At 36.2% G+C, this 25,000-nt stretch overlaps 1 protein-coding gene and 1 long non-coding RNA gene across 2 annotated transcripts in view; one reads left to right on the top strand and one right to left on the bottom strand.

The window, feature by feature from the left end:
- Positions 1-25,000, top strand: part of LOC137488455 (uncharacterized) — a 138,273-nt gene that overhangs the window by 68,867 nt on the left and 44,406 nt on the right. The window lies entirely within an intron of this gene.
- scrt1a (scratch family zinc finger 1a) lies at positions 14,401-16,623 on the bottom strand. Its single transcript, NM_001113601.2, is given in 2 exon segments — positions 14,401-15,513; positions 16,004-16,623. Coding segments are annotated over 2 exon segments (840 nt in total). The 5' UTR covers positions 16,119-16,623; the 3' UTR covers positions 14,401-14,788.

Below are 25,000 nucleotides of genomic sequence, written 5' to 3'. Positions count from 1 at the left end.
CACATTGGGGCTTCAGGCTGATTTGTTATGCAGCCGCTTCAGGCTAATTGTGAAGTCTTATTCAGAGCGGCAAGCAGCCAACCAGAAAACAGAGACTGATTTCAGCCAATCAGGAGACAGTGGCTGATTTCAGCCAATCAGGAGGCGGAGGCTGATTTGAGCTGATCTGGAGAGCAGGAGGAGAGTGTGGGTTCGCTCCGTCAGCCTGCAGACCTCCAGGGGAAACACAGCTCAAATCAGCATCTCCTGCACACACCAGCACTGCACCTCTCACAAACTGGGTCAACACACACACTCATGCATTCACACTCATGCATGCACACACATCTACTCTTACACTTATGCGTACACATGCTAACATATACAAATACAAACACACACTCATAAACATACACACACACACACACACACACACACACTTACTAACACTCATATGCACAAAGAGAGACTCATTCACGCTCATGTATGAACACACATTCATACATCCACTCTTACTCTCTCTCTCTCACACACACACAAACACACACACACACACACACACACACACACACACACACACACACACACACACACATACTTTTATATTGTACGTGTATGGACTCATGCATGCACACACATTCACACATCTCCTCTTACTCACTCACACACACACACACACACACACACACACACACACACACACACACACACACACACACACACACACACTCAGGATGAGGCTTTTCTTGTGCTTTTGGAAATATTAGTCCAGCTCCTGCACTTGCCCTTTGTAAAGTGGCTGCTCTGTCAGATGTGTGTGAGTAACGGCCTGTTAAAGGTTGATTCAATCACGTTTATGAAATGTTAAGTGCTGTGTGTGTGTTTGTGTGTGTGTGTGTGTGTGTGGTGGAGAAGAGCTGTAGTAAATGAACACCTCTGGATGTTTACTGTGAGGTTCGATGACTCTGAATTGATCTATTTTGATGATGTTTTTGACAGAATTCAGAATGCTCTGTATAATATACAGAGCAGTGTTCACTAAAAACAGTCTGTCTTTATGTTTAATAAATAAATAGATTAATAACAGGTGCTTGGGAAAAGTAATATTTGACAATATTAAGTTTTTTTAAGTTACTTTTTAAGAAGAGTAATGTGAAATATGTGTTATGCCTTATTGGGTGAAAAAAAGTATAGATTAGCATTTTAAGCTTATCTTTATGTTTAAAAATATAGATAAATAAATAAATAAATAAATAAATAAATAAATAAATAAATAAATAAATAAATAAATAAATAAATAAATAAATAAATAAATGTATTTTGCAGTGTTGTTATCCAGTAATAGTAATATTGGATACTGGATAGTTTTAGGCTTATCTTTGATTAAAATATTTAAAAATATATATTAATTAATTAATTATAATCAATAAATAAAGCATCAGTGTTGGGGAAAATTAAATATTACAAATTTTAAATCATTAAATTAATTAATTATTGATTTTAAAATTAAAAATGAATAAATAGAATCAGTGTTGAGGAAAAATATATATTACAATTTTCAGATCATTAAATAAATTAGTTCATTATTGCATTTAAATGAATAAAAATAGTTATGTGTTTTGCAGTGTTAGATAAAAAATGAATATATTACCATTTTAAGCCTGTCTTTGTTCATTAAACATATTACATAAATATTAAATAAATAAATAAGTAAATAAGTAAATAAATAAATAAATAAATAAATAAATAAATAAATAAATAAATAAATAAATAAATAAATAAATAAATAAATAAATTAAAATAAATAAACAGCATCAGTGTTGGGGAAAATTATTACAATTTTTAAATGAATGTAAAGTAAATAAGTGAATAAATAGGTGAATAAAAATAATTAAATATAGAAACTAATAAACAAACAAATAAATAAATGAAATAAATAAATAAAAATAAATAAGTTAGTAATGTGTTTTGAAGTGTTGAGTAAAAAAAGAGTAATATATTACAATTTTAAGCCTACTTTTATGTTTAAAAAATATACAAAAATAAATAAATAAATTAATTAATAAAAATAACATCAGTGCTGGGGAAAATTATAAATTACAATTTTCAAAAAAATAAATAAATAAAAATAACATCAGTGCGGGGGAAAATTATATATTACAATTTTTAAATAAATAGATTAATAATAATTAAATAAATTAATAAATAAATAGCATCAGTGTTGGGGAAAATCATATATTACATATTTTTAATAAATAAATAAAACAATAAATAAATAAATAAACATCATAATAATGTGTTGTGCAGTGTTGGGTAAAAAAGTTATATATTACTATTTAGCCTACTTTTATGGTTAAAAATATATATAAAAAATATAAATTAATTAATTAAAATAGCATCATTGCTGGAAAACTTTCTATATTGCCGTTTTAAATAAAAGTTATAATTATAAATAATGATTATAATCATTATTATGTGTTTTGCTGTGTGAGGGTAAAAAAGTAATATATTAACATTTTAAGCCTGTCTAACTCTTTTAAAAAAAATGCAGAAAATAACAGAACTCACACTCCTACATTACTCTCCTTAAAAAGTAACTTCAGTAGCACATTCAGTTACTTATTCTCAACGTGACTTAAGACACTAATATATTAGTCTTTTCTCCACTCTGACCATGAGAAGGACATTAACAGTTGTGCTTTTGCAACATTACTCACAGCACGAGTCCGTCTGTAGTCAGTCCGCTCTCTCTCGGCAGGAAGTGTGAAAGACCTACTTCCTCTCCAGGCAGGAAGCAGCAGCGCAGGTCAGGCTCTGCAGGAGCTTTTTTTTATTTCGCTCTTACGTCAAGAGTCCTGGCAGATCCGCAGTGGCCTGTCCCGCTCGCACCTGTCTCCCGTTCAAGAGCAGATTCTGCTGATGCGGCCGCTCCGCTCCGCTCGCAGCACAATTAGATGTTTCCTCAGGAGAGCGGATCCGATAATGATCCGCGAGCGCTGCAGAACCGCAGTGTGAAGCTCAGTGGGAGAAACACACGGAAATCACACACAGCTTGTGACGAGCACGTTTCAAATAGAGCGCAACAGCTGGGTTCCTGAAGTAAGAGCTCATTCATTTTCCACATAGCGGGGTTTAACAGTAACTAATAAACCTGTTGAGAGCTCTGAGGATGTTAATCTGTCGTATGTTCTGTCACTTCACATTAATTCAACTCCTTTCTAAAACAATCAAGAATTAAATTGAAGCATTAAGCTAAAATCATGCAGAAAAACTACATTACCCATGATGCTCCACAGGAATCTCCCCAATCAGAGAGTTGCAGCTAGGAAAATGAGCTAAACTAGATCTTTAGCTCCGCCCACTCTTATAAAATCCAATTTTGTGTGTGCGTATAATATATATATATATGCTCTACTGGGATTTTTACACACAACCATCTCTAGGCTTTACAGAGAATGTTCTGAAAATGGGCACACTTGTGGTCCATTAGTACCAATTGAGCATGGTGTCAACGCCACAGCCTACCTGAGTATTGTTGCTGACCATGTCCATCCCTTTATGAGCACAGTGTCTCCATCTTCTGATGGCAGCAGGATAACGCAGCATGTCATAAAGCGTGAATCATCTCAGACTGGTTTCTTGAACATGACGATGAGTTCACTGTACTCAAATGTCCTCCACAGTCACCAGAGCTCAATCCAATAGAGCAGCTTTGGGATGTGGTGGAACGGGAGATTGGCATCATGGATGTGCAGCTGACAAATCTGCAGCAACTGTGTGATGCTATCATGTCAATATGGAGCAAAATCTCTGAGGAATATTTCCAGTAGCTTGTTGAATCTACGCCACGAAGGATTAATGCAGTTTAAAGGCAAAAACGTGGTCCAACCCGGTACTAGTAAGGTGTACCTAATAAAGTGGCCAGATAGTGTATATATGTATGTATGTGTGTGTGTGTGTGTATATGTTTTTTTTTTTTATCAATTTTTCATTATAGTGAGGGTTTTACAGTAACTAATAACCTGTTGAGAGCTCTGAGGATGTTAAACCTTTATATGATCTGTCACTTAACATTAATTCAACTCGTTTCAAAAACAATCAAGTATTAAATTAAGTAATAAGCTGAATTTATGCTGATAACTACATTACCCATGATGCTCTACAGGAAACTCCCCAATCAGAGAGTTGCAGCAAGGAAAGTGGGCAAAGAGATCTCTAGCTCCGCCCACTCACTTAAAGCGCCCAAAATTTGAATTAAGCTGAACTTAAGTGAACATTTTGTGTGTGCGTAAGCTTATTAATAACTTATGAGTATGTTTTGGGCAAAAATACATTGTATGAGTCGAAATAATATATATTTTTAAAATCTATTTGTATTAATAATAAGTAGACATCATCCTCCATGAAAACATTTAGTAAATTTCCTACTGTAAATATATCAAAATGTAATTTTTGATTGGTAACGCGCATTGCTAAAAACATCATTTAAAGAGAGATATTTAATTTTTTTGAACCCTCAGATTGCACAGATTACTGTATATTCAGTTAATTCAGAAGGTGTATAAATGTCAATTTTAAAAAACTACCCTTATGACTTTTGTGTACCAGGGTTACATTTTTGGTGTGAATGGCCCATCTATATATATATATATATATATATATATATATATATATATATATATATATATATATATATATATATATATATATATATATATATATATATATATATATAATAAATAATAAATAATATAATATAATAATTGTATGTGTGTGTGTATATATATATATATATATATATATATATATATATATATATATATATATATATATATATATATGTATATATATATATGTATATATGTATATATATATATATGTATATATGTATATATATATATATATATGTATATATATATATATATATATATATATATATATATATATATATATATATATATATATATATATATGTATATATATATATATATATATGTATGTATATGTATATATATATATATATATATATATATATATATATATATATATATATTTTTTTTTTTTTTTTTTTTTTTTTTCTAATAGAGGGCATCAGATGTTTTCGTACACATACATATTTAATTTTATATAAAAAGCTGGAGAATGGAATAAAGTCTTTTGAGTGGCCTAGTCAAAGTCCTGACCTGAATCCAATTGAGATGCTGTGGCATGACCTTAAAAAGGCGAATAAAGATAAACGCACGTAAACATTCAACTTTATATGAAAGGCAGGAGGATAGAATGAAGTCTTTGGAGTGGCCTAGTCAAAGCCCTGACCTGAATTTAATTGAGATGCTGTGGCATGACCTCAAAAAAGCGAATAAAATTAAGTGCACTTAAATACTCGACTTTATATAAAAAGCAGGAGAATGGAATGAAGCGTTTGGAGTTTTTTTTTTTCTAATAGAGGGCATCAGATGTTTTCGTAGGTCCTGTTGTGTTGAAACAGATCCACCATATATAATCTAAACATCAGAGCGTCTCAACAACAGCAGCATCTCAAACTCTTGCTCTTATTAGATTTTATTTTGGGTTCCCCCACGCTACACATGTACAAATGATAATAGAAATGTTGAAATTCCGGTGAAATCCGCTGCTGTGACCTAATCAAAACAGCAGATATTTTTACTCTGGGTTGTTTCGCGAAGGCAGGCGTGAGTGTGTGTGTGTGTGTGTGTGTGTGTGTGTGTGTGTGTGTGTGTGTGTGTGTGTGTGTGTGTGTGTGTGTGTGTGTGTGTGTGTGTGTGTGTGTGTGTGTGTGTGTGTGTGTGTGTGTGTGTTTCAGAAAGGTCAGTGTTATGCAATACAGTCTCCGCAGCCAGATTTTGACCACAGCATGAAGTCTGGGCCAATTTGCAGATTATTTTGACTAAGAGGACTTAAAGAAGAGCCTGGCTGTCATGTATAATGACTTTTTTCTTTTGCATGCTGTCAAGCCATGTTTGTTTGAAAGCACGTCGTTTCAAAGCTGCTTTACTTATTCATAATGTATTAATATCTCCATGCCTTAGTTACATTTAGCAGATTAGAGATGAATGACATTATCAAGCAGCTGAGATGTGTGTACCGAATTAAGTTAAAGTCCATATGGAATCAAAGCGTAAAGTATTTTTTGCTAGTGTGCATCAGTGTGTTTTTTTAGTCATCTTTAATTAAAATATGATCATCTGCTTCCGCTCTCTAATGACATTTCTCTGTTGATGATTATTTGAAAAATGAAGTTGAGATTTGTCCTATGTGAGTGTAATGTATGTAGACAAAATTAAATCCACATAAATATTCAACTTTATATAAAAACCTGGAACATGGAATGAAGTCTTTGGAGTGGCCTAGTCAAAGTCCTGACCTGAATTCAATTGAGATGCTGTGGCATGACCTTAAAAAGGCGAATAAAGATAAACGCACATAAATAATCAACTTAATATAAAACCTAGAGGATGGATGAAGTCTTTAGAGTGGCCTAATCAAAGTCCTGACCTGAATCCAATTGAGATCCTGTGGCATTACCTTAAAAAAAAAACTTATAAAATGAAATGCACATGAATGTTCAACTTTATATAAAAACCTGGAGGATGGAATTTAGTCTTTGGAGTGGCCTAGTCAAAGTCCTGACCTAAATTCAATTGAGATACTAAAGCATTACCTTAAAAAGGTGAATAAAATTTAATGCACTTATATAATTAACTTTACAAAAACAGCAGGAGGATGAATTGAAGTCTTTGGAGTGGCCTAGTCAATGTCCTGACCTGAATTCAATTGAGATGCTGTGGCATGACCTTAAATAGGCGAATAAAGATAAACGCACATAAATAATCAACTTAAAATAAAATCTAGAGGATGGAATAAAGTCTTTGGAGTGGCCTAGTCAAAGTCCTGACCTGAATCCAATTGAGATGCTGTGGCATTACCTTAAAAAAAAACTAATAAAATTAAATGCACATGAATATTCAACTTTATATAAAAAACTGGAGGATGGAATTTAGTCTTTGGAGTGGCCTAGTCAAAGTCCTGACCTAAATTCAATTGAGATGCTGTGGCATTACCTCAAAAAAGCAAATAAAATTAAGCACACTTAAATACTCGACTTTATAAAAAAAGCTGGTGAATGGAATAAAGTCTTTGGAGTGGCCTAGTCAAAGTCCTGACCTAAATCCAATGCAGATATTGTGGCATTATTTTAAAAAGGCAAATAAAATTAAACACACATAAATATTTAACTTTATATAAAAACCTGGAGGATGGAATGAAGTCTTTGGAGTGGCCTAGTCAATGTCCTGACCTGAATCCAATGGAAATGTTGTGGCATGACCTCAAAAAGTTGAATAAAGATAAACGCACATAAATATTCCACTCAATATTAAAACCTGGAGGATGGAATTAAGTCTTTGCAGTGGCCTAGTCAGAGTCCTGACCTGAATCCAATTGAGATGCTGTGGCATGACCTTAAAAAAACTAATAAAATTAAATTCACATAAATTTTCAACTTTACATAAAAAACTAGAGGAAGGAATTAAGTCTTTGGAGTGGCCTAGTCAAAGTCCTGACCTGAATCCAATTGAGATGTTGTAGCATGACCTTAAAAGACAACGTTAAACGCACTCAAATATTCAACTTTATAGATGCTAATTGACCAACCATGTTTTCTTTTATTTGTAGGGTAGGGCCTGGTCTACATATGTTACATTTTAAACAGATGCATATGATTATGACATTGAGAATAAGGGCCTTAAAAAGGCTAAATGGTTGTAAAAAACCTGCATACATCACCAAAGACAAGTCATTATCAGCAGAAAATGAATAATAAACAGTTCAAAATGCATGAAAGGGTGGAAAGTTCATAATATGATCTAAAATAAGCATTTAGTAATTAAATAGATGAAACTTTTGATGACAATAGATGAAAATGTAAACATTCTGGCATATATTGAAGTTAAAAACCTTACAGAATGATCAAAAAAGAATAGGTTATCCAAAAATAAAACACCAAAGGAAAATTCCAGAAAGAGACCACGATGAAAGAATCACATAAGCATCCACATGACCTCATGCTTGCATTCTGAGTCTAATATTGAGCGGACCGACTGATCCCATGCGATGTAAACTCCAGCAGTGTTATGGGTTGAGTGTAAGCCGAGTGATTCACGTGTGCTGGGTTTGGAGGTTGTGAACAGACACAGGGAAAGTCACAGAGGTATTACTCAACACGCGGAGGGCTGTGTGTCATCCTGGAGAGATGCTGGAGACCGCAGGGTTTCTGATGCTCCTTCAGCCTTTTGTCTGCTAATGTTCATGAGTCATTCTGGTGGAGCAACACACACACACACACACACACACACACACACACACACACACACACACACGCATACAGATATGCACATTCACACACACATGCACTTGTATACATGGTTTACAGGGACACACCATAGGCATAATGTATTTTACACAGTAAAAACTGCTTATTATATGGCCCTACCCCATAAACCCAACCCTTTACTGTGACAAATTCAAGCATTTTAAATTGTGTCCCTGCAAACCACCTTAAAAAAGGACTTGTAAACCCCATAAGCCTGTACACACACACTTGTACAGCAATCTTTATGGGGACTTCCAGCAGACATACTCATTTTATACTGTATAAACTGTATATTCTGTCCTCTTCCCCCAACAATCAGCATTTTTACATTTTAATGCTTCATTCTGTGTGATTCATGAGCCGTTTTACTTATGAGGACCTAAAAATGTCCCCACAAGGTCAAAATGTAATGGCATTTCTATAATTCTGGGGACCAAATGAAGAATACAAGGCACACAAACCTGTAAACAACCTTAATAGAGTACAATTCATATCCATGTCATTATACAACCTTGTGTCCCTGTAAACCACATATGACTGTACACATACTTGTACAGCTATCTTTATAGGGATTTCCAATAGAAGGAATGATATTTTTTAGACAGTACAAACTGTTTATTCTGTCCTCTTTCCCCAACAATCGGCTTTTTTTCAACTTCAAAATAGTTAATTATGTGTGTTCATGAGCAGATTTCCTTAAGGAAACCAAAAAATGACCCCACAAGGTCAAAATGTAATGATATTGCTATAAATCTTGGGACCAAATATTGACTGCAAGGCATACACACACACACACAAACACACACACACACACACACACACACACACACACACACACACACACACACACACATGTGAACCACCTTAATAGAGTACAACTAAGTCATATCCATGTCATTACACAGCTTTGTGTCCCTGTAAACCACATATCACTGTACGCATAGACTTTATGGGGACTTCCAATAGACATACTTATTCTTTTCTGTACAAACACACACACACACACACACACACACACACACACACATATATATATATATATATATATATATATATATATATATATATATATATATATATATATATATATATATAAATATATATATATATATATGTATATATATATATATATAAATATATATATATATATATGTATATATATATATATATATATATATATATATATATATATATATATATATATATATATATATATATATATGTATATATATATATATATATATATATATATATATATATATATATATACCCAAATAAGCATTTTTACATATTCAGTACTTCATTCTTAGTGATTTATGAGACATTTTCCTTATGGGGACCAAAAACAAGAAATAAAAATGTCCCCACAAGGTGGGGGACCAAATAAAGAGTACAAGGCACACACACTTGTGCAGCCATTTCAATGGTAGACTCAGTAGACTCCTTCCCCCAACAATCCAAAACAATTTCCTTATGGGGACCAAATAATGTCCCCACAAGGTCAGAATTTAATGTTATTACTGTAATTCTGGGGACCAAATGAAGATTATAAGACCCCCCCACCAACCCCCAGAAAAAAACACACACACACACACACACACACACAGATCTGCATCAATAACACCTTCAATTAAAGTCAACAGAAACTCATTTGAGCTGGTATCGCATGCTCCTGATGCTCTTGTGAATCATTCAGAATGCAATAACCCGCTCCACTTTTCTGAACCACCTGTCTGCTGCAGGATGACATCACCAGCCGGTTTCCATCATCTTGTGTTAATGCACATTTTGAAGTATCAAAAAACTTTGATGCAACCTAAAATGATTTTAATTCAGCATGAAATCAAACTCAGCTCACTTTCTTAAAGACACAGTGCACCTAAAAATGAAATCCTCATCCGCAGGTCCTCCAAGATTGTGTTTTTTCAGCAGTAAAACATTTAACAAGGTCTTTTTTTATCTGAAAAATGGGGACTTTGGTGATTTTTATAATCCCTTTTCTTTTAGTAAAACAAAACCAACTAATTTAACCCCATGGTTCTTCATAGTATGTTAGGACAATATGCAAGAAACTAAACATAATTACTTGGTAACACTATTAATGTTAGTTCATATATTTACAAGCAATTAGTAATACATTTATTACAGTATTTATTCATCTTTGATAACGTTAGTTAATGTTATTCAAGTTAAATGACGTTAGTGCATAGTAACTCGCAGTGCATTAACTAATATTAACAAGTACACATGTGGATCTTAATAATGCATTAGTTACTGTTGAACTCTGATTAATAAATGCTTTGCAAGATTATTCATACTTAATGTTCGTAAATACCTGAACTAATGAATCACTATTCTAAAGTGTTGCCAGTTACTTAAATCCACAAGTTCAGCAAATGAGCATCTTTACAAAACAAATCTGATCCATGTGCATCTACTGCATGTGTATTGTGACGTAAAACCTTAGAATCTGTGAAGTCGATTGACAATTCCAAAAATGTTGATGAACAAATATTGATGAACAATACGACACACAGATTCATCTCACGCTATCCATGCCCTGCACACGTCATTATAATCAACAGGAGATTCACACTCTATGAGGCAAAACTCATTTGTCAATGTTGTGGATCGCAGGTAATAATATTTAACCTCAAATGACGTATCATCATGAGTCATGGGTATTAACTTTGTTGTATTTGTTTGTGTATTTAATATCTAAATTAACCACCAAGAACCTCCATTTCTGCTTTAAATCTGTTTAAATGGTCTATTGAAGAACGAAAAATGTTATAATCTGAGTCATTTAACAGCAAACGTTAAATTTTTTTCATCAATGCACAGTATTCATTCATTCATTCATTTTCTTTTCAGCTTAGTCTCTTTATTAATCTGGGGTCGCCACAGTGGAATGAACCGCCAACTTATCCAGCACATGTTTCAGGCAGCGGATGCCCTTCCAGCTCTGGGAAACATCCACATACGTTCATTCACACACATATTTAGCCTGTATCCAGTTCTCCTGTACCGCATGTCTTTGGACTGTGGGGGAAACCCACGCGAACGCAGGGAGAACATGCAAACTCCACACAGAAATGCCAACTGACCCAGCCAAGGCTCGAATCAGCGACCTTCTTGCAGTGAGCCGACAGCACTACCTACTACTCCACTGCGCAGTATTCTAATATAAAAGTACGTCTCTTTTTTTTTTGTATTGACCATTCATGTATTTTCATATCTTTCCCTCCTGTATCTTAACCATGTTGATAAACTCATCACGATCCTTTAATTTTAGATCAATAAAACTCGTCCTGCATCCTTTCTCTGTAGAATATTTAAATTCTTTTTCAAATATCTCCCAAGTGCAGTTTTTTTAAAACATTTTTTAACATAATAACTTTAATAACTAATTTATTTATTTATTTGCCATGATGAGTTTGCATAATAGTTTACTAGTTATTTTGCAAGACACAAGTATCAGCTTAAAATGCAGTTTAAAGGCTTACCTTAGTAAATTAGGTTAACTAGGCAAGTCATTGGAGAATGAAATAATTTCTTTAAGGGTGCTAATAATATTGACCTTAAAAAAAAATTAATAAATAAATCAATAAATTAGGCGACGCAGTGGCGCAGTAGGTAGTGCTGTCGCCTCATAGCAAGAAGGTCGCTGGTTTGAGCCTCGGCTGGCTCAGTTGACATTTCTGTGTGGAGTTTGCATGTTCTCCCTGCGTTCGCATGGGTTTCCTCCGGTTGCTCCGGTTTCCCCCACAGTCCAGACACATGCGGTACAGGTGAATTGGGTAGGCTAAATTGTCCGTAGTGTATGAGTGTGAATGAGTGTGTGTGGATGTTTCCCAGAGATGGGTTGCGGGCTTGCGGGCATCCGCTGCGTAAAAAACATGCTGGATAAGTTGGCGGTTCATTCCACTGTGGCGACCCCAGATTAATAAAAGGACTAAGCCGACAAGAAAATGAATGAATGAATCAATAAATTAATCAATCAATTCAGCAAAATTAACAGAAATAAGTTTTTAGAAGAAAAACTACTACAGCAAACACTGCTGAAAATTTCCTTGCTCTATTAAAAATTCATTTTCTTTTTTTGGCTTAGTCCATTTAGTACTTAAGGGTGGCCACAGCGGAATGAACCGCCAACTCAACCAGCAAATGTTTTACCCTTCTAGTCGCAACCCATCTATTAAACATCACTTGGGAAAAAAAAAATAATAAAATGTTTGAATAGTTTTGCCTTAGGCATCACGATGGCGCAGTGGGTAGCACAATCACCTCGCAGCACGAAGGTTGCTGGTTTGACCCCACGTTGGATTGGGTCTCCACTGGGTGCTCTGGTTTCCCCTACAGTCTAAACACATTTGCTACAGGGGAATTGGGTAAGCTAAATTGTCCATAGCATGTGTGTGTGTGTATGGATGTGGCCCAGTGATGGGAAGTGTGGTGAATCGTAAGTTGGTGGTTCATTCCGCTGTGTCGACCCCGGATTGATAAAGGGACTAAGCCCAAAACGAATGAATGAATGATTATTGCCTTAAACTGCATCAGACTATAGACGTAAAGTAGGGTCTCATTTACTGTTAAGTTTAATCAAAGTGGCGGTCCAGAAAGTTGCACGACTTCTCACCAATTTGACCTCGAAGAGGAATTCAGCGAATTCAGATCAGATTGAATGATGTTTCTCTTTGCATGCTTTGAGCAGTGGACACGAGTCCGGTGTTTATATGTAAAAGCAGAGGCTCCATTAATGAATCTGCTGTTCAGTCTCAGTCAGCAGGAGCCACTCTGAAGCGCTTTTGATAAGGACTCTGCTGGGATCTGGAGAAAGCTGACAGCCAAATTCCTTCATGTCTCAAGGTTACCGCTGCAAAACTGCATTAAACTCTACTGTAAGCACCATAACGCAACTGCTAAAGCATATGGGGATCCTTCCGGAAAGGATGGGATCCTTCTCTTTGATCGTATGCTCGCTTTTTTTTTCCTCTCTCAAGAGCTCCTTGTGAACACAATGCGGATGAAATTCAATCATGTGTAACAAAGGCGTCAGTCAAGGATTTAATTGAGATGAAAGCATGCTTTGAATCCTGCGGAAGGAAAAACCGGAGTGGCTTTCTGACACATCATGCACCACAAACGTCGCGTCACCGGGCTGACGTCACAGCACACTTTCTGGAGCCTCTGAGTCAGCAGGTTTGAGCTCAAACAAACAGGACCACAAACACGCAGGTACTTATTGGTTCTTTATTATGAAGTGAGAAAATGCCCGGTGTGGTTTTTTTTTCTTTTTCGCTTTTGTGCTTTACATTGTTCAAATGCTGGGGGGAAAAAACCCAGGGAAGAGAAGTCCAGAAATAAGTTCATTTGATTCTTTACACAGCTTGTAGAAATATTCAGTTCCAAAGGATTATTTACAAGGCGTCTTGCATTAAACAGTTTGTTCTCCTTGTCCGTGATATACAAAAACAGAGGTTCGACTAATACAAGGCCTGTCTACCTGAATTGCTAAGGTTTTGTGCTACTATTTACTTTGTTGTCGTCGTTTCAAAAAAGAAGTGCTTTTCAAAGATCGGTCTGCTGTCCGTGTTGCAGCAGCACGTGTGATCTCCTACAACAGCGTTTGCACAGTCGCAAATGATCCAGAGCCATCCTACTTTCTAAAAACTACGTTATTAAATAAGAGGCAGGCAGTGCATAACCACTTACAAAAGGACCCTACCCCCATCGCTCCCCCCACCCCATCCCGTGGAAGTATCCGCTAATACTACTCTGGCATTTCCCTGATATTTAACTTCTGAATGACTACTGATAGTATTGGATAAAATCGTGATTAAAAAGGCTATAGTTATTACTCGCTTTAGCTTTTAAAAATACCATGCATTATTGCTCTATTCTTCATCATGACTCCCCAGAAATATTGCCGACGGATGCTATCTAGGTTTTGGCAGAAATATCCAAAGCTTCATAAAATTGGCATAGATTCCATTAGTAGTAGTAGTAGTAGTAGTACTTTTTCTTTCTTTTTTTTTTTTTTTGCATGCAACAAATTTCTAATAATAAAGTGGCAACCAAAAAAATAAGATATTCAGAAAGTGGCAAATGCTTTGGCATATTGATGACGAAGGCTTGGCAACTGAAGGACAAATTAAAGTGCAAACTTACACAGTTTGTAGGAAACAAATAAACAAATAAATAGATAAATAAATAAGTCAATGAATAAATAGTTTTACCTCGATGCTGAACACTTTTGTGGCCACTGGCAGCAGTACAATATTATCCAATACTTAGAAAAGGTTTGACCTTTCGAGAGAAACACAGACATTTTCAATGTCCTCTGAGTTTTGGGGTGAATGAACAGCGAGTACAGAAAGAAGTTAAGGTACATGCGATTAATCCTCTGTGTTTTCTTCACACTTCCATGGGGCTCAGGGGAGCGAAGGCTCCCTTGAAGCAGGCCGACTCGTAGTGCTTGTTCAGGTAGGACTTCAGAGCGAAGGTCTTGTTGCATCTCTTGCACTTGTAGTGCTTAAAGGCCGAGTGTGTCTGCATGTGCGCCCGCAGGTTGGAGCGGTCAGCGAAGGCCTTCCCGCAGTGTGCGCACCCGAAGGGCTTCTCGCCAGTGTGCGAGCGCATGTGTCCCTGTAAAAGCCACGGCCTGCTGAAGGCCTTCCCGCATATGTCGCACTTGTGCTTGAGGTCGTGGGTCAACAGATGCATGGCCATGGCCGGCATGGAGACGTAAACCTTCCCGCAGGTCGGGCACTTCTTGGCCATTTTGCTGTCCAGGCTGCGGTGCGTCTGCTTGTGTCTGCTCAGGTTGGACGACGTGGCGTAGGTCTTTCCGCACTCGTTACACGTGTGCCTCTGGAGGGTCCTAGGGCTGCTGATGGCTTTTCTCCGTGAGCGTCCATCCGTGATGAAGAAGGCGTCCACCGTGTACCCCTCGCTGACCGCCGTGTCTCCGTTGATGTAGCCTGACGAGATCTCCGACTGCGGGCTGTCCGGTTGATCCGAGTCCGGCGCTCCGTAATCGCTGTGGATGCTGTCGTAGATGGGTCCCGGGGAGGGCACTTTGATGCCGCTGTCGCTCTCTCCATCATACGGAGCCGGGGTCATGTAGTCACTGATGTAGGCTTGGGAAAAAAAAAAACACAAAGCCACAGTTATTTATTAATTTCTGCAAGAAATCAACAGCTTTCTCCATTTCAATTAGTGCTTGGCTTTGGTATTGTGCAGGAATTAGGTCGAAATGACTCCCCAAAATAAGACGGCATGCATGAATATTCTATAAACGGCAGCTTATGCAAGCGCGCGCGGGTTATGTAGAGCGTGAATAATGACGTGAAACATGATCAAGCGTTGCGTTAATGCACAGCGCGCGTGGATAATTCCGATAACTCTCGGTGCGAACGTCAAGTACTTGTTGCTAGCGCTGCGTTTTTCTACAGCAAACGCGCCTTAAAGCGAGTCGAATGCGTGCTCGGAGGAGCGCAACACCTGAAATGTGCCGACTCGACAGAAACGCAGTGTGACCGCGGGTCAGCGCCGAGGTTACGATTAAAGCCATCAGGCGTCAATAAGCATGCACATGCCCTTGCGTTTAAAGCGGTGTGAAATAATTACCTTTCTCGTGAAAGCGCAGGCTGATGTCTGCCCTGGATCTGCCATAGGAGCTCTCAAGATCAGAGGATGAGAAATCATCAAGCTTCACCTTTTTGACCAGGAAAGACCTTGGCATGTTTTACGCTGAAGGAGAAAACACTCGTCCGCCGGTCGAATCGTTTCCTCATGCAAGTGCAACGCTGGAGAACAAAAACGTCTCTCTTATTTATTTATTTTTATTTGCTTCTTTTAGTGTCGTTCCTCTCCTCGGTAATGCCGAGATTCAGATGCCAGCGCAGGGTATCGGCAGACCCTGAATGCGTGTGTGTGTTGATGCAGCGCGACGCCGCGATGCTCTCGGCAGAAATGCAACTTCAGCACTGGACAGCTCCCGTTTGCGGCGGCGCGCGTTCAGCACTGGACAGCTTCGCTCCGCTGTGCGCGCGCGCTCTCTCTCTCTCTCCCCTCTCTCTCTTTCTTTAGTTCCTCCGAGACCCTCACCACGGTTTTATCTTCCAGGTACGGGCGTTAAGTTTAAACTAACTAGTCCTCTAGTTTCCGATCTGCTTCTGCACCCCTAAAGACACAGAAAGGACAGTGAAACCGCTGAGTGCACGTCGCTCGCTCGCTTTATCTCCCAGCTGTTCCGTCTGAAGGCGTCGGGCTTTCTGAAGTCTGTTGATCAGCTGTTGGGATTTATATGGCTGCGATCAGGTGGGAAATGAAGATGGAAGTACTTAATTTAATCCATAAAAAATCTCCCGGGACCAACATTGAACTGGATGGCTTAATGCCGTTGTTTGACGTCCACGCCTTCGCCGGAAATTTCACCAAAGCCCGAGACAAGAGCCACACAGGGGTTTATATATATATATATATATATATATATATATATATATATATATATATATATATATATATTCCGTGCATTTTTCATGTAATAATCAAATGTGTGTTCGTTTTTATTTATAAGACTATTTATTTTTTATATAAATAACAAACTAATTTAGATGATAACAAAGATGATTTTTGGATAAAAAGAAAAGTGTGCTTTGCTTGAGATTTGCAACATGTACATGTCGCTCTCGCCACGTTAAAAATCTGCCCTCCCGCGCCGCGCGTTCGCGCACCGCTTTTGACGCAAACCACTACATCAACTACTGGCAGTGGCCTCAGGCTTTCAGGTCATTCTTTTACATCACGGTCTATAAACCAATGGCTTTCTTTTCATGCAAATCACACGAATTGGGCACCAGAAGGTCCGTTTCCTCAATGATTCCAGTAGGAGCCATATGTCCGCAATTAACGCAGATCCTGAAGCTGTAGTACACACTGTTGTCTGACATCGTGTTCTCATTGTTCACTCCTTCAATGGGACGAATAAGGACGTCCCGCAGTAGGATTGTCGTTTTCCCAAACATTCAGACTCGGGGAGATGGCGTTCTCCTTGCTTTGGTGCCTGTTGAGACTAGAGTCATTATTTCTCGTGCGTTTTCTCATTTAATCCTTTCGGCAAGTTTGATGCTCTCTCTGTGTTCTCCGGTTTGATAGATGATCTTTAAAGTACATGTCTGGGAGAGAGAAAACATTCTGTCAAATAGAGAGTTAATTGCACGGTGCCATTTAGAATAAATGAATAAACTTGAATGCATATATATGCCAGAAGGCGATGAGAGTGGGCGAGTTTAATGTAACACTATACAGTCTTGTACCTTTGGTAATTTCCTAAACCTTTATTTTTAAAAATCCACTAAAGTGCACAGTGGTTAAGAAATGGAAAGAAAGATAATTTATACTGATATCATTTATACTGATATCATTTATACTGATATTTAACAAATCAATGTGATTACAATTCACTCGTTCTTAAAGAGATAGCCTTGGAAAAAATAAGCACATAAACAACCTGTGGTTATACACAAATAGTTATAAATATATATATATATATATATATATATTTACAATAATATGAATATATTATTATACAAATATTATTATAATAGACTTGTTTTTAAAGGACAAGCCTATTTAAAATTAAACAAATCAATAACCTGTAGTTGCAATTTTAAGAAAACATACAGAAACCATTACTTTTATAATACAATAATAATATTAACATATTTATATTAAAATACTAGAATCGTAAACAGAGTGTTATTAAAGGACTAGCCTATTAAAATGAACTATATATTAAATATATAAAAAATAAGCATTAAAAAGGAACAAAACTGCATGTTTTTATAATGACCACATATTATATTTAAATCAAAACTGGCATATTAATTAGAATAACACAAACATACACTGTAAAAATTATATGATCAATTAGTCCTGACAGCATATGTTTTTAGGTCATTGTAGCTTAATAAATTAAGTTAATCATGTTATAACTTTATCGTATAAGTTACGCAAGCTGTTTTAAGTCAGTTTAACATAGCATAAGTTCGAATGACTCATAAGGTTAATTTGATGTAGCTTAAAAAAATTAAGGCAACCAGAATTTTTTAGAGTGTAATTTTAAATAACAATTATAATATTAATGTTTACATAAAAATGTTAGAATTATAATAAACTTGACGTTAAAAGATTAATAAAGATTAACTAAAAAAATCAATGACTGCAGTCCCAATTTCAAATCAAAATGCAGTTATTGTTATTTGTATGGTACAATAATAATATTAAAATACCAAAGTATTCTAATTTTAACATAGCATATATATATATATATATATATATATATATATATATATATATATATATATATATATATATATATATATATATATATATATATATATATGATATGGCCAATTAGTTCCGACAGTATATATTTTTTATGTTATTGTAACTTAGTTTAATAAGTTAATCATGTTCTAACCTAATTTTATAAGTTACACGAGCTAATTTAGGTCAGTTTAACATAATATAAGTTCTAATCACTCATAAGGTTAATTTGATTTAACTTAAAAGTTTGAGGCAGCCAGTGTCGGAGCTAGTACAGGCCCAAAAAGTCTTCCACATCTAAGCGAGGGAGACGTTATTTTTACTTATGTCCATATATTTAATTGTCCATGCATTTAACTTTCCATAAAAATATGCATCCCAGTTAAAACAGCAAGGACAAATCAAAACAGTCTTTCTCGTGAAAAATGGGTGCGATTTTTAAATGCGTGACCCGTAGGTTGATTTAACCGGAGTATTCATGTGCACGCACGTGTGTGTAACAGTATACCAGCCCGCTCGCAGTGTGTATGTAGGACACTGTTGCACAGCAGTTGACATTCCCAGCAGCCCACGGCGACCTGACGTGTTTATGGGAGAAGGACATCCGTGCACCGAGGCTTCTGGAGAACTGCTGACATCAGCTGGAAAAAAACACACAGGCGGAAATGTTGAAGTCGGCCTCATTTGCATAATAATAGTCCGCGGTGTGTTGAGACGCACCGAACAAACGTCTCGTCCGAGTCCAAATCAAAAGGACTTCATTGACATTTAATTCTCACGTACGACGATTCCAATGCGACCGATTCAGATCAGTACACAGGGCTCTGTTCTGGAGCAGGCTGTAAAGGACACGTGGAAGGTCAAAGGGAGGATCTGCGCTGTGTTTTAACCTTAAAGAGGATTCTTTGTTTGAGAGATGTTGCTTAAAGTGTTTCCGATTATTCGTGCATACATTTAGCTTGCATATTCTGTGTGTGCGTGTGTGTGTGTGTGTGTGTGTGTATGTTCATGCATAAAATAACAAATAAGCATGCAGTTGCAGGCAAAATTGTTAGCTAAAGGTCAATTAATTCATTAAATTTATTTTTGGCTTAGTCCCTTTATTAATCTGGGGTCGCCACAGTGGTATGAACCGCCAACTTTTTCAGCATGTTTTACACACACTCATTTACACTCATACACCACAGACAATTTAGTCTATCCAAATCACCTGTATCACGTCTTTGGACTTGTGGGGGAATCGGGAGCACCCGGAGGAAACCCATGCGAACACATGGAGAACATGCAAACTCCATACAGAAATGCCAACTGACCCAGCCGAGGCTCAAACCAGCGACCTTCTTGCTGTGAGGTGTTTAATAACTAATTACTAATAACTGATTTCCCTGATGATAGTAGATAATATTTTACTAGTCATTTTGCAAGAGAGTATTCACCTTAGAGTGCAGTTTGAAGGCTTAACTCGGTTAATTATGCTAATTAGGCAAGTCATTGGACAACAGTGGTTTGTTCTGTAGCCAATTGGACCTGTTGATCTGCATCCCAATCATCACAAATACTGCAGAAGACCTACTGGAACCCACATGGAGCCAGGATCCTCACAGAAATCAGTCAAGTTTGGTGAAGCAGAAATCATGGTTTGGGGGTCATTCAGTATGGGGGAGATCTGCAACATCAACAGCCTGAGGTGTCAAGACATTTGTGCTCCCCATTACATTACAAATCACAGGAGAGGGATAATTCTCCAGCAGGATTGCGCTCCTTCTCAGCAGAGAAGATCAAAGTGCTTTAGGATTGGCCAGCCCAGTCACCAGACATGAACATTATTGAGCATGTCTGGGGTAAGATGAAGGAGGAGGCGTTGAAGATGAACCCAAAGAATCTTGATGAACTCCTGCATGAAGGCTTTCTTCGCCATTCCAGATGACTTTATTAATCAGTGATTTCAGAGTCTGTCCCTCAGAAGTCGACTTTGAGCTTAAAAGCAAACTTACAGGTAATTAAATGTGTGAATCATTTTTCGTCTAATTAAAGACACCCTGAATGACATCGTAGTCAGATTTAGCAAACAATTTGCGGTCCGACAAGATGCAAACATTATCTAAGTGATCAGTTAAAAGTGCTTGCTGTTCTGAAGAGTGTGTATCTAATGGCATATGCATGCTAGTTACAGGTTTGCAGTGCAGAAGGTTAAAACATCTCAATTGCACAATTAAAATAATTGATGCGCACTTATGTCCTTCTAAACATGTATACTAGATTTCAGAGCATTTCTAAAAGTGATATGAGTGTTTAAAATGATGACGGACTTGAGCTACTGCAGATAAATGCATCCTGAATTAATGTAACTTGTTTTATTTGAGTCACAAACATGATTTAATTTGACGGAATAAACCCGACTTTGTCATTTTTTTAGGGGTCAGAACAGGTGGAAGGAGCTCTATAAGGTCACGACTGCAATTGTTCGCACTTTTCTTTCCCGAGTGAAAGAGCATCAGATGGATGGATGAAGCCATCATACAGCGCTGAAAAGCTGACAAAAGGAAAAAAAATAAGGTTAAACTCAAAGCTTCAGACGATACAGGAAAATGTCAGAATCCATTTCCACAGTCATGCGTTCATACAATCACAAGTTATTGCACCATCTATCTCTCTTACCGAAGCGATCATGCACGCACACACACACACACACACTCTTGTTCTCGTGAGGGTGTGTCGACGGAGACCTGATGCCCCTTTGCATCTGCTGTGGCCGGACAGTGACATTGACAGACAGATTCAGGCTTAGCAGCTGCTCTCTCTCTCTCTCTCTCTCTCTCTCTCTCTCTCTCTCTCTCTCTCTCTCTCTCTCTCTCTCTCTCTCTCTCTCTCTCTCTTTCTCTCTCTCTCTCTCTCTCTCTCTCTCTCTCCCTGATTACAAGATCATAAAGAAAATGTGCAATGAAAAGATAAGATAAACTCAGCATTTTGCTTATTTGGACAATCTATTTGACAGAAAAATCAGTGAAAGATGGACGATGGATAGATGGATAGACAATATGGATGAATGGATGAACAGATAATATGGATGGATGAGTGAATGGATTGATGAATGAATAGACAAGATGGATGGATGGATGGGTAGACAATATGGATGGATGGATGGATGAATGGATGAATGGATGAATGGATGAATGGATGAATGGATGGATGGACAATATGGAAGGATGGATGGATGAATGGGTGTATTCATGGATAGACAGACAAGATGGATGGATTTATGGATGGATGGATGGATGGATGGATGGATGGATGGATGGATGGATGGATGGATGGACAATATGGAAGCATGGATGGATGGATGGGTGTATGAATGGATAGACAGACAATATGGATGGATGGATGGATGGATGGATGGATGGATGGATGGATGGAAAATATGGAAGGATGCATAGATAGAAGGATGGATGGGTGTATTCATGGATAGACAAGATGGATGGATGGATGGATGCATCCATGCTATCTATGCATCCTTCCATATTGTCCATCCATTCATCCACCCATCCATCCATTCATCCATATTGTCTGTTCATCCATCCATCCATCCATCCATCCATCCATCCATCCATCCATATTGTCTATCCATCTATCCATCCATCCATCTTGTCTGTCTATCCATGAATACACCCATTCATCCATCCATCCTTCCATATTTTCTATCCATCCATTCAACCATTCATCCATCCATATTGTCTATCCATCCGTCCATGGATGGATGGATGGATGGATGGACAATATGGAAGCATGGATAGATGGATGGATGGGTGTATGAATGGATAGACAGACAATATGGATGGATGGATGGATGGACAATATGGAAGGATGTATAGATAGATGGATGGATGGGTGTATTCGTGGATAGACAAGATGGATGGATGGATGGATGGATGGATGGATGGATGGATGGACGCACGGACAGACAATATAGACGAATAGATGGATGCATGGATGGATGGATGGAAAATATGGATAGATGGATGGCTGGCTGCATGGATGCATCAGCAGACAATATGGATGGATGGATGGATGGATGGATGGATGGATGGATGGATGGATGGATGGATGGAAATGCAGACAATATGGATGGATGGATGGATGGATGGATAAGCAGAAAATATAAGGGATGGATGAAATGATGAATAGTAAACAGAATAATTTGCATAATTAGAACAGTGTTTCATGTAAAATGCAGGAATAATCAGATGAAGTTGATTATAAAGGAACAGAAACACTGATGAGCACCGAGAGCCTGAAGCTGCGACACTAAAGCAGAGGAAATGATTGTGCTTTCCCAGTTTCAGAGAACATTGGGATTTATTCTGGGTTATGAGAAACTCAAAGATTGTGTGTGTTGCAGCAAGTGCACAATAAGCCCATTACAGGAACGTTATTGGTACAGTAATTGTCTGTTGAAGGAAATACAATGCACACTCCACTTCTGTAAGAATCACAGAGAGAAAAGGAAAGAAGGAAATGCTTAGCCATCAAGATTTTAGCTCCGCTTTAGAATAATTCAAGCCAAATTCAGACATAGTGCTGTTATTATGGAGCAAACATGTTATGAATATAGCTTATGGCTGTGGAGAATACAGCAAATCCTGGAACTGTGTATATCCTAAAAAAGCGTCCGTCAGCGATCTGACACACTGAAGTGATCGGACGGATCATCAAAACTTATAAAGACCTCAGAAGAGGCTTTGTCTTTTCAGTAGATGCCAGACTTCTGATTCATTCTGCTGAATGCAGCGTTTTCTCTGGTGACTCAGTGCAGGCACGGCATTTCTGCAACATAAGAGAAAAAGAATCATGTTTTGTAAATGATGATGTGTCATGCTTTACTGTTCATTTTTTATCTAAATACAAACTACACTAACCGGCCACTTTATTAGGTACACCTTACTAGTTCCGGATTAGGGGTCCTTTTGCCTTCAGAACTGTCTTAATCCTTCGTGCCGTAGATTTAACAAGCTACTGGAAATATTCCTCAGAGATTTTGCTCCATATTATCATGATAGCATCACACAGTTGCTGCAGATTTGTCAGCTGCACATCCGTGATGCCAATCTCCTGTTTCACCACATCCCAAATGTGCTCTATTGGGTTGAGATCTGGTGACTGTGGAGGCCATTTGAGTACAGTAAACAGATGGATGAAATGATTGGCACTACAATTATGTGCGTATTTATTTACTTAGTTATTTTTTTATTATCTTTTTATTTATTTATTTATTTATTTGTTTATTTATTTTATTTAGTTAGTTAGTTAATTAGTTGGTTGGTTAATACTTTTTTATTATTTATTTATTTACATATTTATTTAGTTAGTTGGATATTTTTATCATTTATTTATTTATTTACTTACATATTTACTTATTTAGTTAGTTATTTTTATTATTTATTTATTTTGTTTAATTGTTTACTTACATATTTAGTTAGTTGGTTGAATGTTTTTTTTTATAATTTATTTATTTACTTAGTTAGATATTCTTTTTTATTTATTTATTTATTTATTTATTTATTTAGTTAGTTAGTTAGTTAGTTAGTTAGTTAGTTATTGTTATTATCTATGTATTTATTTATTTATTTATTTATTCACTTACTTATTTAGTTAGTTATTTTTTTATTATGTATTTATTTACTTATATATTTAGTTAGTTGGTTAATTATTTTTTACAATTTATTTATTTACTTATTTAGTTTATTAGTTAGATGTTTTTTTATCATTTATTTATTTATTTATTTATTTATTTATTTACCTACTTATTTAGTTAGTTAATTATTTTGTTACCTGTTTATTTATTTATTTATTTATTTATTTATTTATTTATTTATTTATTTAATCACTTACTTAAATACTTATTTAGTTATTTAGTTATTTTTATTATTATTTATCTATCTAATTATTTACTTATTTAGTTAGTTGGTTGGTTATTTATTTATTTATTTATTTATTTATTTATTTGTTTATTTATTTACTTATTTATTTAGATCGTTATTTTTAATATTTATTTATTTATTTACTTATTAAGTTAGTTAATTAGTTATTTTTTTATTATTTTTTTATTTATTTACTTAGTTATTTTTTATTTAGTTAGTTAGTTAGTTAGTTAGTTAGTATTTATTTATGTTTTTAGGTAGTTAGTTGGTTAGTTAGTTAGTTAGTTAGTTAGTTAGTTATTTTTTATAATTTGTTTGTTTATTTATTTATTTATTTATTTATTTATTTATTTATTTATTTATTTATTTACTTAGTTAG

Source organism: Danio rerio, chromosome 19 (genome assembly GCF_049306965.1).
Source record: "Danio rerio strain Tuebingen ecotype United States chromosome 19, GRCz12tu, whole genome shotgun sequence".
In the NCBI taxonomy this organism is placed as follows: domain Eukaryota; kingdom Metazoa; phylum Chordata; class Actinopteri; order Cypriniformes; family Danionidae; genus Danio; species Danio rerio.
Note: the sequence above shows the minus strand (reverse complement) of the source record. Positions and strands in the feature narration are given on the sequence as shown.